This window comes from Fringilla coelebs, assembly GCF_963513975.1.
Source record: "Fringilla coelebs genome assembly, chromosome: 3".
Taxonomy (NCBI): domain Eukaryota; kingdom Metazoa; phylum Chordata; class Aves; order Passeriformes; family Fringillidae; genus Fringilla; species Fringilla coelebs.
The window spans coordinates 110,196,346-110,215,524 of NC_140030.1; the positions used below are offsets into that span (position 1 = coordinate 110,196,346).

Genomic DNA, 19,179 nt, shown 5'->3' on the forward strand with positions numbered 1-19,179 from the left:
TCTCACAGCATCCAGATCTATTATCCAAACTTTTTTCATGTAGTGGAACAGAAAATACAAACCCTGCAAGCAGTTGACCAGAGAGTGCTTCCAAATTGATCAGCCTGCTGAGAGGGTGTTTTTGAGCTTGTGGTCAGTAAAATTCCAGTTGCAAAGTAGGGATCAGATTTTTGGAATAATATTAAGTTCTTTCAAAGTTATACGAAGCCAAATTCTGTTGGTTTGGGGAGAAGGGATGTATTTTTTTATGTTTTTTTTTAATCCACTTTGATTAAAGCGGAGAAGTGTGATAAATGGGCACAAGCCATTCAAATTCACCATTAAAATTTTATTTGAATGCACAAAAAAGTAAAGCACTGGAAAAAGGAATAAACCAGCTTCAGTCACAGGAACCCCTTGACTAATATAAAATTTAGATCTTTAAATCCTGTGAAATGGAGCCGGTTTTTAAATTCCCAAGGTGTGCAGCAAGCATGTTTTCCCAGGATTGAGCTTTCTCTGTGTGCCAAATGGAGAAAATCTGACAGAACTGCCTTGAGCTTTGAATCAGCTGGGATGTTCTGTGTGACCCCAGTGGCCCAGGATGTCAGCTGGGAATGACCTCTGGAATTCCAGCGGTGTCGGCTGTGGCACAGCTGGCACTGAGGGCCGCTCCCGCTGTGCCCCCAGGCCTGTCCATCCGCAGCGTGTGCTGGAAAGCCGACCGCCTGCTGGCGGGGACACAGGACAGCGAGATCTTCGAGGTGCTGGTGAGGGAGAGGGACAAGCCCATGCTGATCATGCAGGGCCACTGCGAGGGGGAGCTCTGGGCCCTGGCCGTGCATCCCAAGAAGCCTCTGGCAGTCACCGGCAGCGACGATCGCTCCGTGCGGTAAGGCTGCGCTCGCTCGGTTCGTTTCATTACTGCAGGGGCACCTGAACTTGTCATGAATCGATTCGCTGGCCTTATGCCAAGACTCTGTTAAGACAATGTTTCCCCTATCCCCCGTATTTTTCTTAGCAACTTTGTTTTTTCGCTTCAGTTTTCATATTTGGGTGCCACACATCATGTAAAAATAATCTAAATTTGTGTTCGAAATATGCTGGATTTATATCTTCTCCTAGTATTATTGATTTATTCCTGCTGTGTACAGGGGATCTAAATGGGGAAGGGTCACCTCTTACTTCTCTTCTGGTAATATTAAGCAACAAGCTTAAAGCCTGAATACTTTTGTCCAGTGTTTTACTCAGAAGGTATCTGCCTCAGCCTTGAGTGTTTAGGAAATCTGATCTAAAACTAATTCAGTTAAAATGCCAGGAAATGAGATTAATGAAAATGCGCCAACGTCATAAGGGGAAGTGGAGGGGCAGGCACTGATCACTTCTGTCTGTGACCAGTGACAAGACCCAAGGGAACAGATGGAGTTGAGTCAGGGGAGGTTTAGAATGGATATTAGGAACAGGTTCTTTCCCAGAGGTGGTGGGGCACTGACCAGGCTCCACAGGGAATGGTCACAGTCCTGAGGCTGCCAGAGCTCCAGGAGTGTTTGGACAACGCTCCCAAGGATTCACTGGGTGGGATTATTGGGGTGTCTGTGTAAGGCCAGGAGCTGAACTGGTGATCCTCATGGGTCCCCTCCAAATCAGGATATTCTGTGATCCTGTGTTTAGTTATACCACTTGTGTCTTGAGGCTTTGCCAGCAGCATTTTTAAATTTTGTCCACATATTTGTGGACATTGTCACAAAGTCAAGGATGCTCCTTTTCCAGCTCAGACTCTTGCTGAGTCCACACCTACACAGCTGCTTGCTGTGTGTTCTCACCTGAGCATGGACTCTGCCCGGTGGAACAGATTATTTACCTCTGGTTAAAGAGATGGGGGTTTTCCTGAGTGCGAAAAATTCGTCTCCTACCATACACCCAGCTTCTGACTACTGCTCCTTCAGGTTGGACATTATGATTCACCTCTGCCTTGAGGCTTGCTGCTCAGCTGGGCTTTCTTTTTTCTTCTCTTTCAGTCTTTTCACTTGTACTGGTTTCCTATCCCTGCCATCTCTCATCTCTTTCTAACTCCAATTAAAATCCAAGTGGGAAACCCACAGAGCTGCCAGTTCTCTACAGTTGTGTTTTCTCCCTGCTTCCCACAGGAGGATTATTTCTCAGTTTCTGCAATGCATGAATGGTCTCTTCTGCTGGGGTTTGCCTGCCCAGTGTTACAGACAGGCACAAGTGTCCTGGCAGGGTGCAGGTCAGTTCTGGAGGAAGGGCTGCAAAGCTGGGATTAGCATTGCACTGCCCTCAAGCCGATAAGCCCTACTAAGATGGGATTTCTTGTCTTGAGCTCATCCCTTGGTGGGCAGAGTAATTCAGCTCCTGGAGCTGGAGGAGGTGCTGCTGACTCAGAGCCTGACCCAGCTCGTGCCCCTCCAGGAAGCACTGCAGGATGTGTGTGCACATCAAACCTTGATTAGTGCTGCTCTTATCATTCTTATCTCTGTTGGAGCAGTTCTGATGCCTTTGGATGTACCATTCTCTCAACTATGCAGGGATTTTACTGCCTGACATCACACATCTCTGAGCTGTTTGGGCACTAGAGAGGATGGGATTTGAATGCTAGTGGGATTTTTTTATAGACTGGCTTCATGTGAGGAATTCCAGTGAAACATATAAATACTTTCATTAAGATAAAAAAGTACACAAAAAGATTTTCCTACAATTTTTCTGTAATATTTAAATTGCATCCACAGGGATGTTTCTGTATTGCCCTTCACTGGGTAATTTTTCTTAGTATTTGATTATCACACTATTTTTCAAAGAGTGGTATGTAATAGAAATCTAAATTGGTTTAGAAATAAAAGTATTTAGTGAGTCAGATGGTATTCTTGTGTCTAGGCTGTCTGAGAAGGGGATTGACTGTATTTTTCCCTAGCCCAGCTGAGAGAAGTTTCTAGCCAAATATAGGTTTCTAACATTTTAAATTTCCAAAGCAAACCATCTCAACTAGGAAAGCTGCCTGTTTTCTCTCTCTTACCACAGGAACAGGGGAAAATTGTCATTCTCTGAAGGCATAGAGAATTATTTATTTCATTTATTAAATAAGTTGTCATGTTTTGCAATTAGGCTTCCAGAGTATTCGACAAACTGATTTATGTGGAGGCAACATTTTGGAGCAACAATTGTATCCTAGTGTTTTCTTCAAAGTCTTTCCAAAGCCTTCCTGGTTCGTTCCTTGTTATGTTGGGCTCACAGTTTCTGCCTTGTAAGACTGCAAGATTCTTGATCCTGCTTCATGTTTGTCTTTGAAAACAGTTTTAATGTCCCACATTCATTTATTTTCCACCTTCTTTTCAGGCTCCATCCAAGTTGTGTTTATGCTGTTTATTCCAGTGCCAACAACAGAACTTCTCCTTTGGAGCCTCTTGTGCTCCCAGTGCCTCCCAGCTCCCTGTGCAGAGCCGAGCTCAGCAGCATCCACATGATCCTTGATGCCAGTGCCACCAGTAAAAATAGGAATTGTTACTGTTCCAGAGCCTTTACTGTAACTCACAGTGGGCTCTCCCATCCAGCCTGGGGGTTCCTTTCTGGCCAGCTTTGCTCTACAGCTCAGTCCAGTGTCATGTTACAGTTCTTGCACAAATTGTTCTTTTCTCCAGTTTAGCACATAATCACATCTGCTGGTTCAGAATTCACATATTTTACTGAAGATGTTATCACTACATTACATTGATGACTCTATTCTCAAAACAAAGATAGTTGGGTGGTGTTGCCTTAATTCTTCTACTCTGAGAGAGGTCTTTTATGCATTTTTCCCCATGATTTCACTTGTTCTTTAAATTACCAAGTCTTTCAGACTATTGAGATCTGATGAGCCAACCTGTAGTGTTTTGGGAAGCTCCTTCCATTCCTTCAGAAAAATATTGGGCCATTATTTGCCTTTATCTTAAGACATAATTTACTGCTTGATTCATTTTAATTGCATTGATACAAATAAGGGAATCAATATGCAGTTTTGTCTCCTAGCTCGTTCAGAGTTAGGACAAGAAAGTCTTCCCTGTGGTTGGAATGTTGATGTTCCCTGAGTGTTGCTTTCAGTGAAAATTTCACTCTGAGCTGCATTGACTCTTCCTGTCTACAGAAGCTTCATTTTTATTATTCACTGTGGGGAATTCAGTCAGATAAGTGAAGTCTGGAAATAACACCAAATGATGGTGTAATTGAGCTTCACTCTGTTTTCTTCTGCCACAGTTGTGTTCAGGTTGAAAGGAGCTCAATCCTTTACACAATATTAACACAAGGGGTGTGTGCAAGTGATTTTCCCAGCTGAGTTAGACCTTTGGGGTTCCTCCTGAAGACACCCAAATCCTGGGCAGTCAGGAAAAGCCCCCTCCTGCTTTCCCTTCCCTTTGGGGCAGGTTGTGGAGCCTTGCTGACCATGCCTTGATCGCTCGCTGCAATATGGAAGAGGCCGTACGGAGCGTGTCCTTCAGTCCTGACGGATCCCAGCTGGCGCTTGGGATGAAGGATGGCTCCTTCATTGTCCTCAGAGTAAGGTAAGAAAAAACCCCTGGGTATCTTATCAGAAGAAAAAGAAATAATAATTGCAGGTGCATCCATATCCCTTTTAAAAGGTGGTAGTTTGGCAAAGAGGAGAAAATTTATGCTTTAATTAATTTCAAAATATTGGTTCTTAGGAATAATGTTGATGAAATTTAAGATTTTCAAGTCTGAAGTTATGCGGGTATTTAGTGAGAAGAAAAGTGCATAACAGAGAGAACGGAGTTTGGAGAGGGATCTTCTTCACTGATGATTTATTTCCTGTCATACACATACCAGGCAAAATAATTGGTCACCAAAAGACATTTTTAAGTCAAGATAAACCTGAATTCTATTTTTTATGTAAGTGGAAAGCCTTTTTCTACGTGGCTGCATCTTAAGCATTTTCTGTCTGAAATGCTGTTATGGAGGGCACACAAAAGCAGGTAAAGCCTTAAATGGGCCATAGAGTGAAACAGCCAAACACAACAGCTGTTGTAATTGGTACCTGGAAGGATTTACCCCCTCCTGACTATTCTCCATACATTTTCCAAACATATACTTAAAATACTTGGAACTCTAAACTGATAGGAGGGAAAAACCTGGGAAAACCCCTATAATGCTCTGCTTTAATGACTTTAACAAAACTTAAATGAGCTGTTCATATTCATTTAAAAGCCTTCCCAGTGACTCTTCTAAAGAAGTTAATCATCTTTGTCTCCCAGTAATCTTGTCCTTGTTAATTTGTCTGATGCCTCCTAGAAATCTCTGCCTTGGGTTAGGAATGCTTCTCCTTTCAGGACCTTGCTTTTAACAGTGCTGTGTGTCAGGATTTAAAAGATATACTTACAAAATGTATCTCAGTAAACTTGGGTTGCATGCTGCTAGCAATACTTCGTTAGAGCAGGTGAAGAGAATCATTGTGGACAGGCAGAGTGGTTTCTGTCTGCTGCTTAAAAAAATGCTTAGAGTCCATGGAAGCAATAGGAAGTTATCCACGGAAAAAGGATATTTAGAGCAAAATCGAATTTCTGTTGCACAAATTACTCAGTGCATCTGTCTTATCTGTGGCTTGCAAATTGCTGGGTGTCCAGCTGTCACTGTCCCCTGTGGCTCCTGCAGGGACATGACCGAGGTGGTTCACATCAAGGACCGCAAGGAGGTGATCCATGAGATGAAGTTTTCCCCGGATGGCTCCTACCTGGCCGTGGGCTCCAACGACGGGCCCGTGGACATCTACGCCGTGGCCCAGAGATACAAAAAAATTGGGGAATGCAACAAATCCTCCAGTTTCATCACCCACATCGACTGGTCTGTGGACAGCAAGTTCCTGCAGACCAACGATGGTGCTGGAGAGAGGCTCTTCTACAAGATGCCCTGTAAGTCTACAAGGGGCTTGTGTTATAAACAATTAGATTTTGGTTTTGGTTGAAGAGAATGCCGCAAATATGATACAAATATTACAGGTGAAAGTGGAGTTTCCTGGCTGGAACATAGAGAAATACCCACTGTTCATTTTTTCAATCAGTACTCACTGAATATCCTCAGCTTTAAGGAAAAGCTGTCTCTGCTGTGTAAATTGCATATTTTTTCATAGCAGCTTTTACAGCTTGACTCTCTCTTAGGTAACTACCAAAGCCCCTCTATCCCTATTGCCCTTCCTTGATGAATGATTCCTGTTAGTGAACAGAATGTTTTTCAGATTGTAACTAAAAATAGGAGAACTGTTTGAGTCGGCTCAAATTGCTGAGGTTCTCACTGTAAAAGCTTGTTGGTAGAAACAACACTGATAACTAATTTATTTATTCTCACTCTTATTTGAGAATGCTTTCTAATATTTAGAGGAAACTTTTGCAGAAGAGTGCTTTAGAAATAAAAATTTGGGCTTTTTTGAGCTAGTTTGGCAGCTTTCAATCAACTCTAAACCAGCCCCTGTAAGTAAAAAGTACCAGTACAGAATGGCTAAGCGACCAAATACTCACATTTCAGGGACTTAATGCGGATGAAAAACTCCTACTAGCACATGAGCATGATTGAAAATTGTGTATTATTAACCTTCAAGCACTTGAAAGTGTTCAAAGAACTCATGCTATTCACAGTACTTTCTACTGAAGGCATTTCTTTGGTAGATTTGGAATTATAAAGTTTTTCCACTTTCATATGTTTTTATCATGCCAATCCTAATTAGCATACTAATTCTCATTAGTATTCTAATTATTTCTAATGCAGCTGCATTAGAACTCCTCAGATGTGGGCTGTCCTCAAACACCATAAATGAGAGATTATAATAATTTAAAGGAGATTGTGACTCTTCTTAATTGAGGTTAAAAATTAATTACAACTAGAATACACAGATAAATATGATGAAAAGAAACAGAGTTTCTAAAAAGCAAATAATGAAATTGGTTATTGACCTGCGCATTTTCAGCTGGGAAACATCTAACAAGCAAAGATGAGATCAAAGGAATTCACTGGGCTTCATGGACCTGTGTGATAGGATCTGAAGTGAGTGGAATTTGGCCAAAATACACAAACATCACAGATGTCAACTCTGTGGATGGGAACTACAACAGCTCCGTGCTGGTGACTGGTGATGACTTTGGCCTGGTGAAATTATTCAGATTTCCGTGCCTAAAGAAAGGTAAGATGGAATTTTGTATGGCTGAAAATGCAAGATTTACCTCATCACTGTATCAGTGCATTTTCTAATGATGGCTTTTCATTCTGGTGTAAAATTCCAATTAGTGTGTGCACAATTCCTGTGAGTATTAATGGATACAGAGAGCAAACTTTAGCCCTCTCTGTGTAGCTGTTTTCAGAAGTGTTGAGAATGTGTGGCTGCTTCCTCAGGATTTGCACTGTGCCAAGCATAAAGCCAGCAATCCAAATTGAACAACCTTTTGCCCTTCTGTGAGCTTCAGTGTTTACTGTGATATCACATCTCAGTGTATTTGCAAAATTTGTATTTCAGAAAAAATGTAATGCAGTGTTGAGTTCACACTGGCACTCATGGCCAGAAAGGTGAAAACTAAACCTTGTGTGTTTCTGGTACTTCCTGCCAAGATTGAAGTACTTTTCTGACAACTGAAGAGATTGTCCAGATTATTTTATGCTACTTATTTTTATATCACAATTACTTTTGTATCACCATATTAAATGGGGCATTTGAGTAGTTTTTGGTTGTCAGATTTCACAAATGTATGTTTCTATTAGGACTCTAACTTCATTAGTATAAGGTTAATTTTTCCCCTTACATACCAACAGTTCTCCCTTGTTTTCAGGAGCTAAATTCAGGAAATATGTTGGCCACTCAGCCCATGTCACCAATGTGCGCTGGTCCCATGATTTCCAGTGGGTTTTGAGCACAGGAGGTGCTGATCACTCTGTTTTTCAGTGGAGGTTTGTTCCAGAAGGGATAACCAATGGCATCCTGGAAGCCTCTCCACAAGGTAAACATCATCTCTGTTCAAGTATTTGTTAAATTAAATCAGCAGAGAATGCAGCACTGCTGGAAGAGCTCTTATTGATTTAACAGGAAAGAAAAATTCATAATTCTTTGGAATTGCATATACTCAGCATGTTTGGGACATTGAAGCTCTCAAAGACAAGCCTTGGTTTGAGCCACATTAAAAGCTGCTGCAGTCTGCAGTATTTGTGTTTGGGAATACATAAACAGCATTCCCCAAAGTGTGTGGAAGAAGACATTTAGAGGGATGGATAATTAAATTTTCAACCTTAGCCATCTAACTTGGATTCAGAAGTCGCACTTAACACGTTTAATTGTTTAGTTTTATTTTTCAATGCAATCTCACGTATCTCGCAACAAATTTCTCATATTTATGCAGTAGCTGTACTTCAGATATTCTTCTTATAGTCATGATCTTTACAATATCCTACCAAAGCCATATGAACTGTGTCATGGTGGTTGCTAAAATTGGGATTCCCTGCAGCAGAAGGGCAAAATTTCACTCTGTACATGCACAATTTGGTCAATTATCTAAATTGCAGCAAATATTTTAAGCACAAAGAATGATCAGTGAAAGCTTTTATTTGTCATTTGTGTGTGTCTGCTCTCCAGACCCTGTTTTGAAAGCAGAATTCTCTGATGCTGGAACTGTACCAGTAGCTGCTCAGTGATTTTGCTTCTTTCTGCCACCTTCCTGCCCCAGGCAGGGAAACAGGAGAGACAGAAATGAAGCCTGACACATTCAGTCAGCCCCCGTGACTTTTACAAGCTGCTTGAGCTTCCAGATTTCTTGAATACTACTTTGCCCATAGTCTAAATTATATAAAAATGTCACACACTATTTTCCTGTGATTTAATGTGTTCGATATATTGATTTTTCATTTATTTTTTTTTTAAAGCAGAAGGTGGTGTTGATTCCTACAGTGAGGAATCAGATTCAGATTTGTCTGACGTGCCAGAGCTGGATTCTGACATTGAGCAGGAAGCTCAAATCAACTATGATCGCCAGGTGAGTGTGAAATAACTCCCAGGGCCAATTACCTGGCAAGTTCCCATCACTGTTCAGCAAAGAGAGGAAGTTTACTGCTGACTCATAGACTGCTCTCAGTTATTTTGATGGTATTCAGCTGATTATGCAACCAATCTACATAAACCCTTGAGCTGGAGATGAGAATTTGAAAGGGTTTGGAGAAAAGAATTTTCAAGTGTTTTGGGGATTGGAAGGTGATCTTTAAGGTCCCTCTCAAGCCAAACGACTCTGTGATTGGGACTCTGTTTACAAGTCACTTGAACCTGGTTGCAGGAGCTGTTGTCATTGAGTGTGTTGCCTGTCCCCTTGTCCAGTGAGCTCTCAGCTGCAATGGGGAAAGGTCAGAAATTCCTGTGTTAAGGGGGATCTTGTATTAGGGGGGGAATCACAGAATAAGTTGGTTCATGTTGATTTAAGGGATTTAATGGCTGGCATGGCGCTGCTTTCTGGGATGTGGGAAGTTCACCTCGAACATTCCAGGCTTTAGGCAAAGGCATCCTTTATCTTTTCACCTCACTTTCTAGACTACAGTCAGTTGCAAAGGTCCTTCTGACAACAGCTTCTTTCACCTGTTTATTACAGAGATCGATCGTGATTGACAAATGAATTCTCTCCCTTCCCTTTCATTCACTCCCAGTTTCACTGGAGTGCTGGTCATTCTCCTCCTCCCCTCCTCCTCCTGATTTTCCATCTGTATTCAAATCAGTCATCATCCTCCTCCACACTGTCTGTGTGTCAAAAAGGACATCTGGGTTTAAAAACTACAAGTGACAATATCAGTGCAGGCAGTTCAAGAGCAATATTTCAAGCAGGTTAATTCATGGAAAACCAGAAGCATCTTTAAAATAGCATCTCTCATGGGAAATGGGAGACAGCCCCAAGCAGAAGCTGCATTTGGCATTTTGTTAAAGGAAATAATTGACAAAAGCACAGTTTTTAATGATTAAAAACATTAATCTTATTTTGAGAATTGGGGTTTGGTTTGGTTTTTTTCCTTTTTAATATTATTGCTGAAGCAGCAGAGAGGATTCTGCATTTTGAGATGCATCAGAACAAGATGCCCCAGTATTTTGTTTCACTGAGTTTGTTTCTTTCTTTTCCTTTCTTTCCAAAAATCCAGTGTTGCTTCTAGGAAGTCAGGTAGATTTCTGTGGGAGTGGAAATTTTATTATCCATTTGTCCAAGAAATGTAGGCACAAAAAACAGACACTAAAGCTACGTTTCAGCATTGTGATGGGTTTTGTCTGGGGATGCTTCAAACACCTTTAGTATCTCCACAGAGTTTCAACATTTCTAAAGTGTTTAAATGGAAAGTATTTTGTGTATTTATAGATCTGTAACTGTGCTTTGGGGTTGTGGACACATTGGGAGATCACTGAAGTGGTTTTGGTTCCTGTGTATTTCACCATAATTCTGAGATAGAAGCAGTTCTTCATGCTCAGCTTTGAGCTTGGGCACTGCAGCACAGATGAAAGTAAAAAACACCTGGGGACTCCCAGTCACCATTTACATTGCTTTTCACTAAGTGACACTGGAATCTTCTGGAAAGAATGCACTCTGCTGCTGCTGCTCCAGATTACTGTTCTGGACCACTCAGACCAGGAGAATTCATTGTCCAGGAAACATTTATTATCATCTGAAGGCTGGGGACAATAGTGCCTGGCTCTGCATTGGAACCACTCTGCATCACATTAGCATCTATTAAATTTCATGCTTAAAGTCACTTTCACTCACAGATACAAATATTCAGAAAACCAGAGCTGTGCAGTTAACTTTAGCAATTCTTCTTTAGGTTTACAAAGAAGACCTACCTCAGCTGAAACAGCAAAGTAAAGAGAAAAACCATTCTGTGCCCTTCCTTAAGAGAGAGAGAGCGCCTGAGGACAGCTTGAAGCTGCAGTTTATACATGGGTAGAGTAACATCAAATAATATTTGCTATTTCTGATTGATTAACATTGCTGGGGTGTTCTAACAACTCGTATCAGAGCATAAGCAAAGCATTTTTTGGTGCTTACCCACAATTAATTTGTCATTGTTACTGTGGTTAATTCTTAGGATATCAGACACAGATTTTCTATTTTCAGCTTTATTTCAGGCTGGGTGGAGCTCTGAGCAACCTGGTCCAGTGGGAGATGGCTCTGCCTGTGGCAGGAGGTGGAACTGGGTGATCCATAAGGTCCCTTCCAGCCCAGACCATCCCATGATTCTCTTTGTTAAGGAACATGGGAAGCTTGTAACACTGATAAATAATACATCCGTGTTGAGTTTTATGCAATTACATTTTATTCTTGTTGCTTACTACACCTGATGTTTCCTGGAGTCCCTGTTAATTGCTTGTGATAGCTGTGATTTGTTAAAATGCCTAAAAAATTTCTGCTCCGATCCAATTCCTTGTGAAGCTTACCTGGACACAATTCTGTGTAAAAGATACAGCCTGTTTGTGAAATCAGTGCTGATTTAGGAATTGAGTGCAAAGTAACCCTTGAGAAGATCCCTGAATTCCTGCTCTTGGTGGGAGCAGTCTCTGTGATACTTCTGAGCTCGAGCTGTCCCTGCAGGACTCCTTTCCTTTAACACACAAATGATTTGTAGCACAGATTTCCCGAGCAGCTGTGGGGCAGCCACGAGGTGTTTGGTGTTTGCTGCAGGTACAGGGGCTGTGACTGCAGGAACAACCTGTTGTACAGGCAGACGGGGGAGGTGGTTTATCACATCACCTGCAGCCAGGTGTTTGGTGTTTGCTGCAGGTACAGGGGCTATGACTGCAGGAACAACCTGTTCTACACGCAGGCAGGGGAGGTGGTTTATCACATCGCCGCTGTGGCCGTCGTCTACAACCGGCAGCAGCACTCCCAGCGCCTCTACCTCGGCCACGACGACGACATCCTCAGCCTCAGCATCCACCCCATCAAGGACTATGTAGCTACTGGGCAGGTGGGGAGTTCAAAGTGACTGCAATAATGTTTTTATATAGAATTAGGAAAAATGCCATTCTCTTTTCCCTTAAATGTATTGTTTCCTCCTAAATCCAGGCAAACTGAATGTTGTTTCCTATTTCCCTGCTGAAACTGTTGGAGGTGATTATGAAACCATTCCTATATATCGTAAACACTGCCAGTCTTGTGCTATGGCCTTCAAAAGTCTTATATTTACTTTTAATCTCTCATGTAAAACACAGAAGCTGCAATTTATCTCCTTCCTATAAGGTTTTGGACTTCCATGACTCAGTTGCAATATTTTTGTACTGTAGGAGCTTTCAATAGCCTTGCTCAGATAAAAGCTGATGGGCACTTTCCTGCTATCTGGTACTGTATATTATGTATTCAGTGTATACATACACATTCAGACATCAGGATAAATGATACCATGAATACTGATAGTTTTAGAGACCATCCACTGATATTTCTCTGAATGAGAAAATAAATCTTGAAAAAAAATAAAATAGGGCAAATGACAAACCTCTGTAGAGTTTTAAAGATATGATAATGCTAATTACTGTTACTGGTGTGCTTTGAACTTTCGTGGGCAGAGAGCCCAATTAACCCTCTGATCTAGGTTGGAAGAGATGCTGCTATCCATGTTTGGGACACCCAGACCCTGAAATGTTTGTCATTGCTCAAAGGCCAGCACCAGAGAGGAGTGTGTGCACTGGATTTTTCAGGTACGCCACAGCCTGTGTTTATCTAAACGAGTCATTTAAAAGCAGTCCTTGGGATGCAATGTTCATTCAAAGAGGTGTAAAATTACAGCCAGTACCAATTTTACATGGAAGCTTGCTGACTTGGGATAAAAATAGTGTGTGTAATGAAGTCAGTCGTGGGCCTTTGGTCACTTGGTCAATGATTGATTTTGGTGGTGTCTAGTAGATAATACCAAGCGTGCAGTTGGAATTCTGGTCACTGTCTACATGGTGGTGTGAGAATTTTAAAGTAGACAGGATGGTGACTCAAAGCATATGAATGAGTTGGAAATGTCACCTCTGGGCTCATCCAGTTCTTTGCATTTGCTAACAATTGCCACATTTTTCAGTGAGTTTACAGAAGAAGTAAATATGACAAACAGTTGTCTGCTGTCTCTCCCACTTGTCTTTCCAAGCTAGCTGCCCTAAGCTGTCTCAGTTTTTAAGGGATAATTCCTGTGTGCAGCTCTGAAGAATATCATCCATATGGTGGGGACTTAAATACTTCTGTATCTTCATAAAAGGGCTTGAAAATTCATTCTCCCTTCTTCTATTAAAAAGTTAAGAGATTACTTTATCTGAACTATCCTCTACTTGATCTGATTTTTTCTTCAATTAAACATAGCTTATTTCATATTCTGCTCTCCAGAAGTGTGGTAAGAATTCATTAGGATGTAGATCACATTTGTAAGACAAGACTATACAAAAGAAGTTTGACTTCCACAAAGATAAATCTGTGGAACTCAGTCATATTCCATTATCAGGAGAGGAGCCCTGGTGTTCATCCAAGAGCTGCAATTCAAATGTGAAATTGCTGACCCACTGTGGTATATAAGCTCACTCTGAAAGGAGATAAAGTGCCAGAAGGAAGAAAAATGGATAAGGATAATTTAACTGGTATTAGATAATGTGCATAGATGTCAAAAAACTTCTTAAGATCCTTAATTGAACAAACATTCCTATATTTGAAATTTCTTTGTGGTTTGAATTTTTAGCACCAAGTAAATTGCTGTCCAAGTAGGAATATTCTGGATCTTGGAACCCATGTACATGTAAAGAATAAACTGGCCAAATATTCTGTTGACATAAATCTGTAAAAAAATACTGAATGCTTTTTTAAAAAGTAGCGGCCACTCAACATTACAGTGTTGCTTTAGGACCTGATCCTGAGAATAATGCACACACTGCATTCCTAACTGGCTTTAGCTGGGATTCTTGGCATGGACAGGGTCAGAGAGCTGAGCTAATGTGCACCTCCCTCCAGGATCAGAGGCTGCACTGCCCTGGGTAGGGGATTTGCATTGTCTTAATAACAGAGCTTTCAAAATTCGGTTCAGATCACACTATTTGGAGCTTAAAGATAGAAACCTGGAGCTCCCAACCTTTTGTGGCTGTAGTTGATGCAGCAGCTGACTTTTCCCCCAGTTCTCTCTGCCCTCACTCTCTCTCTAAACCATCAGCTGCTGCCCATTTCTGAAAGCTGGGTCCTTCTTGTACAGCCCTTCTCAGGACACTGTGATTCTGAGAGGATCATTTCATTCCTGCAACGTTTGGCTGTGCCCTCTGGTGGCTGATTTAACATTTATACCTTGGGATACTGTTTGGAGGCTATAGTTCATATTAGTGCACAAACCTCCTGTTTCAAGTGAATAAAGTTTAAATTGTTGTGTTGTTTAGGGATTTTTTAAATAAACTCAGCTTTGGTTTCTTGTCCTGTATTTTCACTTAATTTCTTCCTACCTTGTTCTGCTTCTTCTACTTGGTCCTGTTTCTTTCTTATTGATTCTTAAATTCCCCTTCTTCTTCTTGACTTGATTCTAGTAGGAATCAGTCATTAAAGTCTGTAAGAACTTACTCAGCCCTGTGAACTCTGCAGTAGTTCTGATGGAGTCATTTACACCAGTGATTCTCTTTTTCTTCTTGAAGTCAAATATGCCCAAGCTGAGTCCTTCACATCATTCATTTCTGTGAGAAGCCCATTCCCAGATCAGTGCTCTTGTTCAGTCTCTACCCAGCTCAGCTTCCTCCAGCTGTGACTTTTCTGCAGTTAAAAAGCTAGGCAGGTGATCAGCTCCTCCTACACCTTATAAATTGTTTTATCATAAGCTGCAATAATCATGGCTTAGTTTTATAAACTTTGTAGAATGTCAGGACAGAAATTTGTCTCTAAAACTTTGTTAGAGATGGTTGTGTTTATCACTATTTTATACATGTAGCAAGAGTGCCTGGGTACTGTTGAATTATGGATGATTTTCTCTTCTGGCTTTCCTTTCTCTCATTATCAGTCCTGCTGTGTCTTTCCTGCAGTGAAAGTGAAGATAGCCAGCAGTTATTTTTAGCCTTAAAATTTTATATCGTATTTATAGTTTCATCACCCTGCCGGTGAGCATTTCATACACCAGTAAATCTCTGCACCATTTCAAGCAAAGAAAAGAAGCATTATCTATCAGAAATATTTCAAATAAAATGCAACGTGAATTTAGTGCTTGAGCTTTCTGAATTGAATTTCATTGCCTCGTTTGATCTTCCCTATTTTCCTTGTACTTACACATAGGAATGTTTTGTGTCTGCCTTTGGGAAAGATCTGAACTCCAATTTCTCAAACTATTAGTTTGAGGGGTTTTTGCTTCATTTATAGTACCCCATTAGAAATTCAGTTTGCAATGTGATTGCTGGTTCATTTGCCTGTTACATTTTCAGCTCAAGCCTTAGCACCTTTAACACTCAGTATTGCTTCTGTACAGCTGATGGGAAATGTTTGGCATCTGTGGGGCTGGATGATAACCATGCCATTGTGTTCTGGGACTGGAAAAAGGGAGAAAAGCTGGCAACAACCAGGTAAGGATACCCACAGTTTAAAATCCCCTCTGACTGCTTTTTTCCGGAATAACGTCGTTCACATTTCTCCTATGAACAAAGAAATAAAGCAGAACTCCCCTCTGAAAGCAGGATGGTGTTTCAGAGCAACCTACCCAGATTAAAAACCTGGGGATGCACAGCCCAGTGTTTGGAAATCGTGAGAACTATTTCTGTCAGGAGTTCCTTATCCCTTCTCTTGGGAGAGCCACATTGGCACTGTAGCTTGTTTCAGGCTTTTCAGGTGAAGTTTAATATTTTCTTCCAGTTTTGTGTCCTGGCTTAGGGAATGTCACCAGAGGTGTCATTTCCTTTTTGTGTTCCATGATGTGCTGGGTTCCATCAATAACCAGATCACTTTCTAAAAGGAAAAAAGAGTTCCCTCTATTCTTTATATATAGATGTATTTCAATCACTGCTGATCCAGCCTTCCTTCTGAGCCAGCTATTTCTGAGCCATTTGCTCTTCCACTTGCCAATGGCAAGCTCAGCTACTAACCTGACAGGGAAGAGTTCTTTGTGCTTTCTGGAAGGGACCAGTGCTGGGAAAAGAATTGGATTAAAGTTACATGTTTGCTGTTTTATACTCAACTGTTGGATTGCAACAATAGCTGTTCAGTGTAGGAGAATCAAACTGTTTGAGAACCTGCTTTCTGTCTCAGCCTTGGACAAAGCAAATGTGCCCCTGGTCACCAGGATTGAGCAGAATTCCTGTGAGTGTGGATGCATGTACCAGAAAGGCAAGGAGAGAATTCCATGTGCTCTCTGCAACCATATCATGTAGCATTGCTCAGTAGAAATTGTTAGTATAGCTGCAAAAAAAGTGCCTGTGGCAGGTAATTTACTTTAATTACTATATGGTGACATGTTGCAGAAGAAATGAGATATTCTGGTGGCAGCAGTCTCTGTTAGTAGTGTGCCATTACTGAACAAATCGGTGTTTTACTCCATGTGTGTGTACCACAGTCTGTTAGCTATACAGTTTCATCTCAGACATCCAGTCTATTAGGCAGTGAGGGTTTAAATCCTGTCTAAAATCTGTGCTGGAGGCTTTGCTTAGCAACAGCCCTGGCTGTGTTGTAAAACGTGACATTTTCCTGGGCTTTGCAATCCCAGTTCTGCTGTCCCCAGACAGATTGTGCTTGACTTGCAAGCAAAGAAATACTTTATATATTCCCACGCTGACCTTTAAGCTTTTAAAAACAAGATAATGATAAGCTGTGCCACTACCTGGCTGCTGCTGCTCCCAGGACAGATAAAACATGGAGCACTTGGGTTCTTTTCACCATGTAATGCTGCATGTACTCAATGGAACTATTATTGTTCATCTGTTATCTTGAAAATATGCAGGGTCCTCACAGAGAGCAGAAAAATGAATGTATCTTCTAAAACCTTCCAGCTGAAACCGTTGTTTAAATTTTAGCAGTGCCTAAAGGCAACACTCCCGTTCTGGTGAGCACAGGAGGACGGAGAGAGAGACAAAAGCCCTCATGTGGTCTTGCACACAAGAATAAGAGAACATCTCCTTACAATCATATGGACCCATGTAAACCTGAACCATGGGTTTCCATTCACCATATACAGACACACATGATGGTTATTCTGCAGTTATATTTACTTTTTCTGAATGTTCTTCTTGCTTAATCTTTCTAGGCTGATTTATTTCAGCATGACTTCTCAGGTTTTTGGGTTTTTTTTTTTTTCTTGTTGCGATATTAAGAACACTCTTATTTATCTGCTTTAATTGTTTCAGAGCTAAATTATGCAGCTCGTTGCCCTGTCCTGGCTCTCCTAGCTCCTGTCTAATTCCATTAAAATCCTTGTTGAGTAAGTTGGAACCAAACACTTCTGCAGTGCAGGATGATGCGCTGCAGATGTCAAAGGTGGCCAGGACTGGTTTGCATCCAGACTGATGCACTAAAAGGGAATACTGACCCTGAGAGGGGTTTCAGAACCATGTGATTTTCTACATCTGCTGAGCCTGTCAGGAGAAAGTGACTTAATCCTAGCCCAAAACCTGCAGATTTTAGTGAAAAGCTCGTGCTTCCTGCTTTGGGGGGTTTATAAAACACTGGCATGGATATAATGAATGCTTTACACCTGGGAATAGTTTTTCCTTTGATAAGACCCAAGCTTGTAAATTCCCATAAATAGATCAACAAGCAGAAGTCTAATTACCCAAGACCTAAACCTGGAGGTGAATGTGCTGCTGAGTGAACTGCTTCCTAGCCTACAATTTTATAATTCGTGATTTTATTTTCTATCTTGAAGCCCACAGATTAAACACTTCCTCATTTTTCCTGTCAGAGTATCTTTTAATATTCATTGAGTTCTCATCTATTTAAATACTTATCTTGACCTTCATGTCTTCTCTTAATTGCCTTGACCTTTATTGCCTGCTCCTTTGTTCTGATTTAAATGAACTGAAATTCAATGAGAGAGGATTTTTATTCCCCACATTTCTGTAGTCCCCACATGGTGTGTGCTCAAATTCTTCCTGCCAGCTCCATGAAGCAAAATCCTAGAACAAAGCCCTTGCAGATTAGAAATATGGCTCTCTGCTTTCTGTTATATGGGGAAATGATTTATATCAATGATTTAATTAGTTTGAAATCTTAAGTCATCTCTTGCCAAGCTTTTAAAATGTCTACCTCTATTGCAGGGGCCATAAAGATAAAATATTTGTAGTGAAGTGTAATCCACATCATGTGGACAGACTAGTCACGGTTGGGATGAAGCACATCAAATTTTGGCAGCAAACAGGTACTGTACTGACTATTTTATATCTGATTAACATGGGAATTTGTGAATATTTTTAATACAGGAACATCATATTCCCAGTCTAAGAATTTGTTTTATTTGTTAAGCTTTTAATTTTTAACTAACTTTTAAGTGTTTACTTTTTAAAGTTTTAACTAACTTTGCCAGTTACCAAAATATTAAAGGGGTTAAAACCCACCTCTGAGTCAGCAAATGTCACAATATTCCTTCCTCCTTGGAAAAAATTTCCAGTTGTGTTTAAATTCTAATAATAATATTAAGGCATTCTCCTAAGCAAGCATCCTTGGCTCCCAGAAAATCAGGTTTTGATTGACGATATTTTTTATTCAGGACTGGATTTTTTGCTCTACGTGACTTTTTAGATGTGTACGCATGACACAAGTACTGAGAGCAACTCAAAATTAGGTCATTTTAAGAGCTTCCTACACTTCATACCAATAGTTTAAGCATTCAAGTGGTTCAGGTGCTCTCAGATAAATAATTATTTTTCTGCCTGTTTTTAGTCTTTAGGTTATTTTTGCAGTGATTACATAGACTTGCATTCCTGTTTGCCAGATTCCATGGTGGGGATGTGCATTAAGCAGCATCTTACTCCAAGAACGATCTCTTAGCAAGAAAAACGGTGTATTTTTAATTCAGATTTGTTCAATGGAGTGAGGACTGAGTGTGGTGTCAGCTGTGAAGCCCACAGTGTCTTGACACAAGGCCCCCTATGCAGATGATATTTTGTGATTTTGTGTGTATTTTTGTCTAAGCATTGATTCGTGGGCCTTATGGCTGCTTCTGCTGTCTGACCCAAAGCAAAGCTGTGGTGATTTGGTTTTCAGACAACCACAGGAGGAGCAAACCCTGCCA

The 19,179-nt window shown here is 40.9% G+C and overlaps 1 protein-coding gene across 2 annotated transcripts in view; it reads left to right on the forward strand.

Annotated features, from left to right (window-relative positions):
* The window catches only part of EML6 (EMAP like 6), a gene marked incomplete at both ends in the record, with an annotated part of 84,179 nt that overhangs the window by 36,858 nt on the left and 28,142 nt on the right, over positions 1-19,179 (forward strand). For both annotated transcript variants that reach the window (XM_084201679.1, XM_084201680.1), the window contains 11 exons: positions 670-871; positions 4,392-4,529; positions 5,635-5,891; positions 6,941-7,153; positions 7,794-7,961; positions 8,881-8,987; positions 10,801-10,919; positions 11,757-11,943; positions 12,565-12,670; positions 15,433-15,526; positions 18,206-18,306. In XM_084201679.1, the coding sequence (XP_084057805.1) occupies positions 670-871; positions 4,392-4,529; positions 5,635-5,891; positions 6,941-7,153; positions 7,794-7,961; positions 8,881-8,987; positions 10,801-10,919; positions 11,757-11,943; positions 12,565-12,670; positions 15,433-15,526; positions 18,206-18,306 (1,692 nt within the window). The remainder of the gene's footprint in view (positions 1-669; positions 872-4,391; positions 4,530-5,634; positions 5,892-6,940; positions 7,154-7,793; positions 7,962-8,880; positions 8,988-10,800; positions 10,920-11,756; positions 11,944-12,564; positions 12,671-15,432; positions 15,527-18,205; positions 18,307-19,179) is intronic.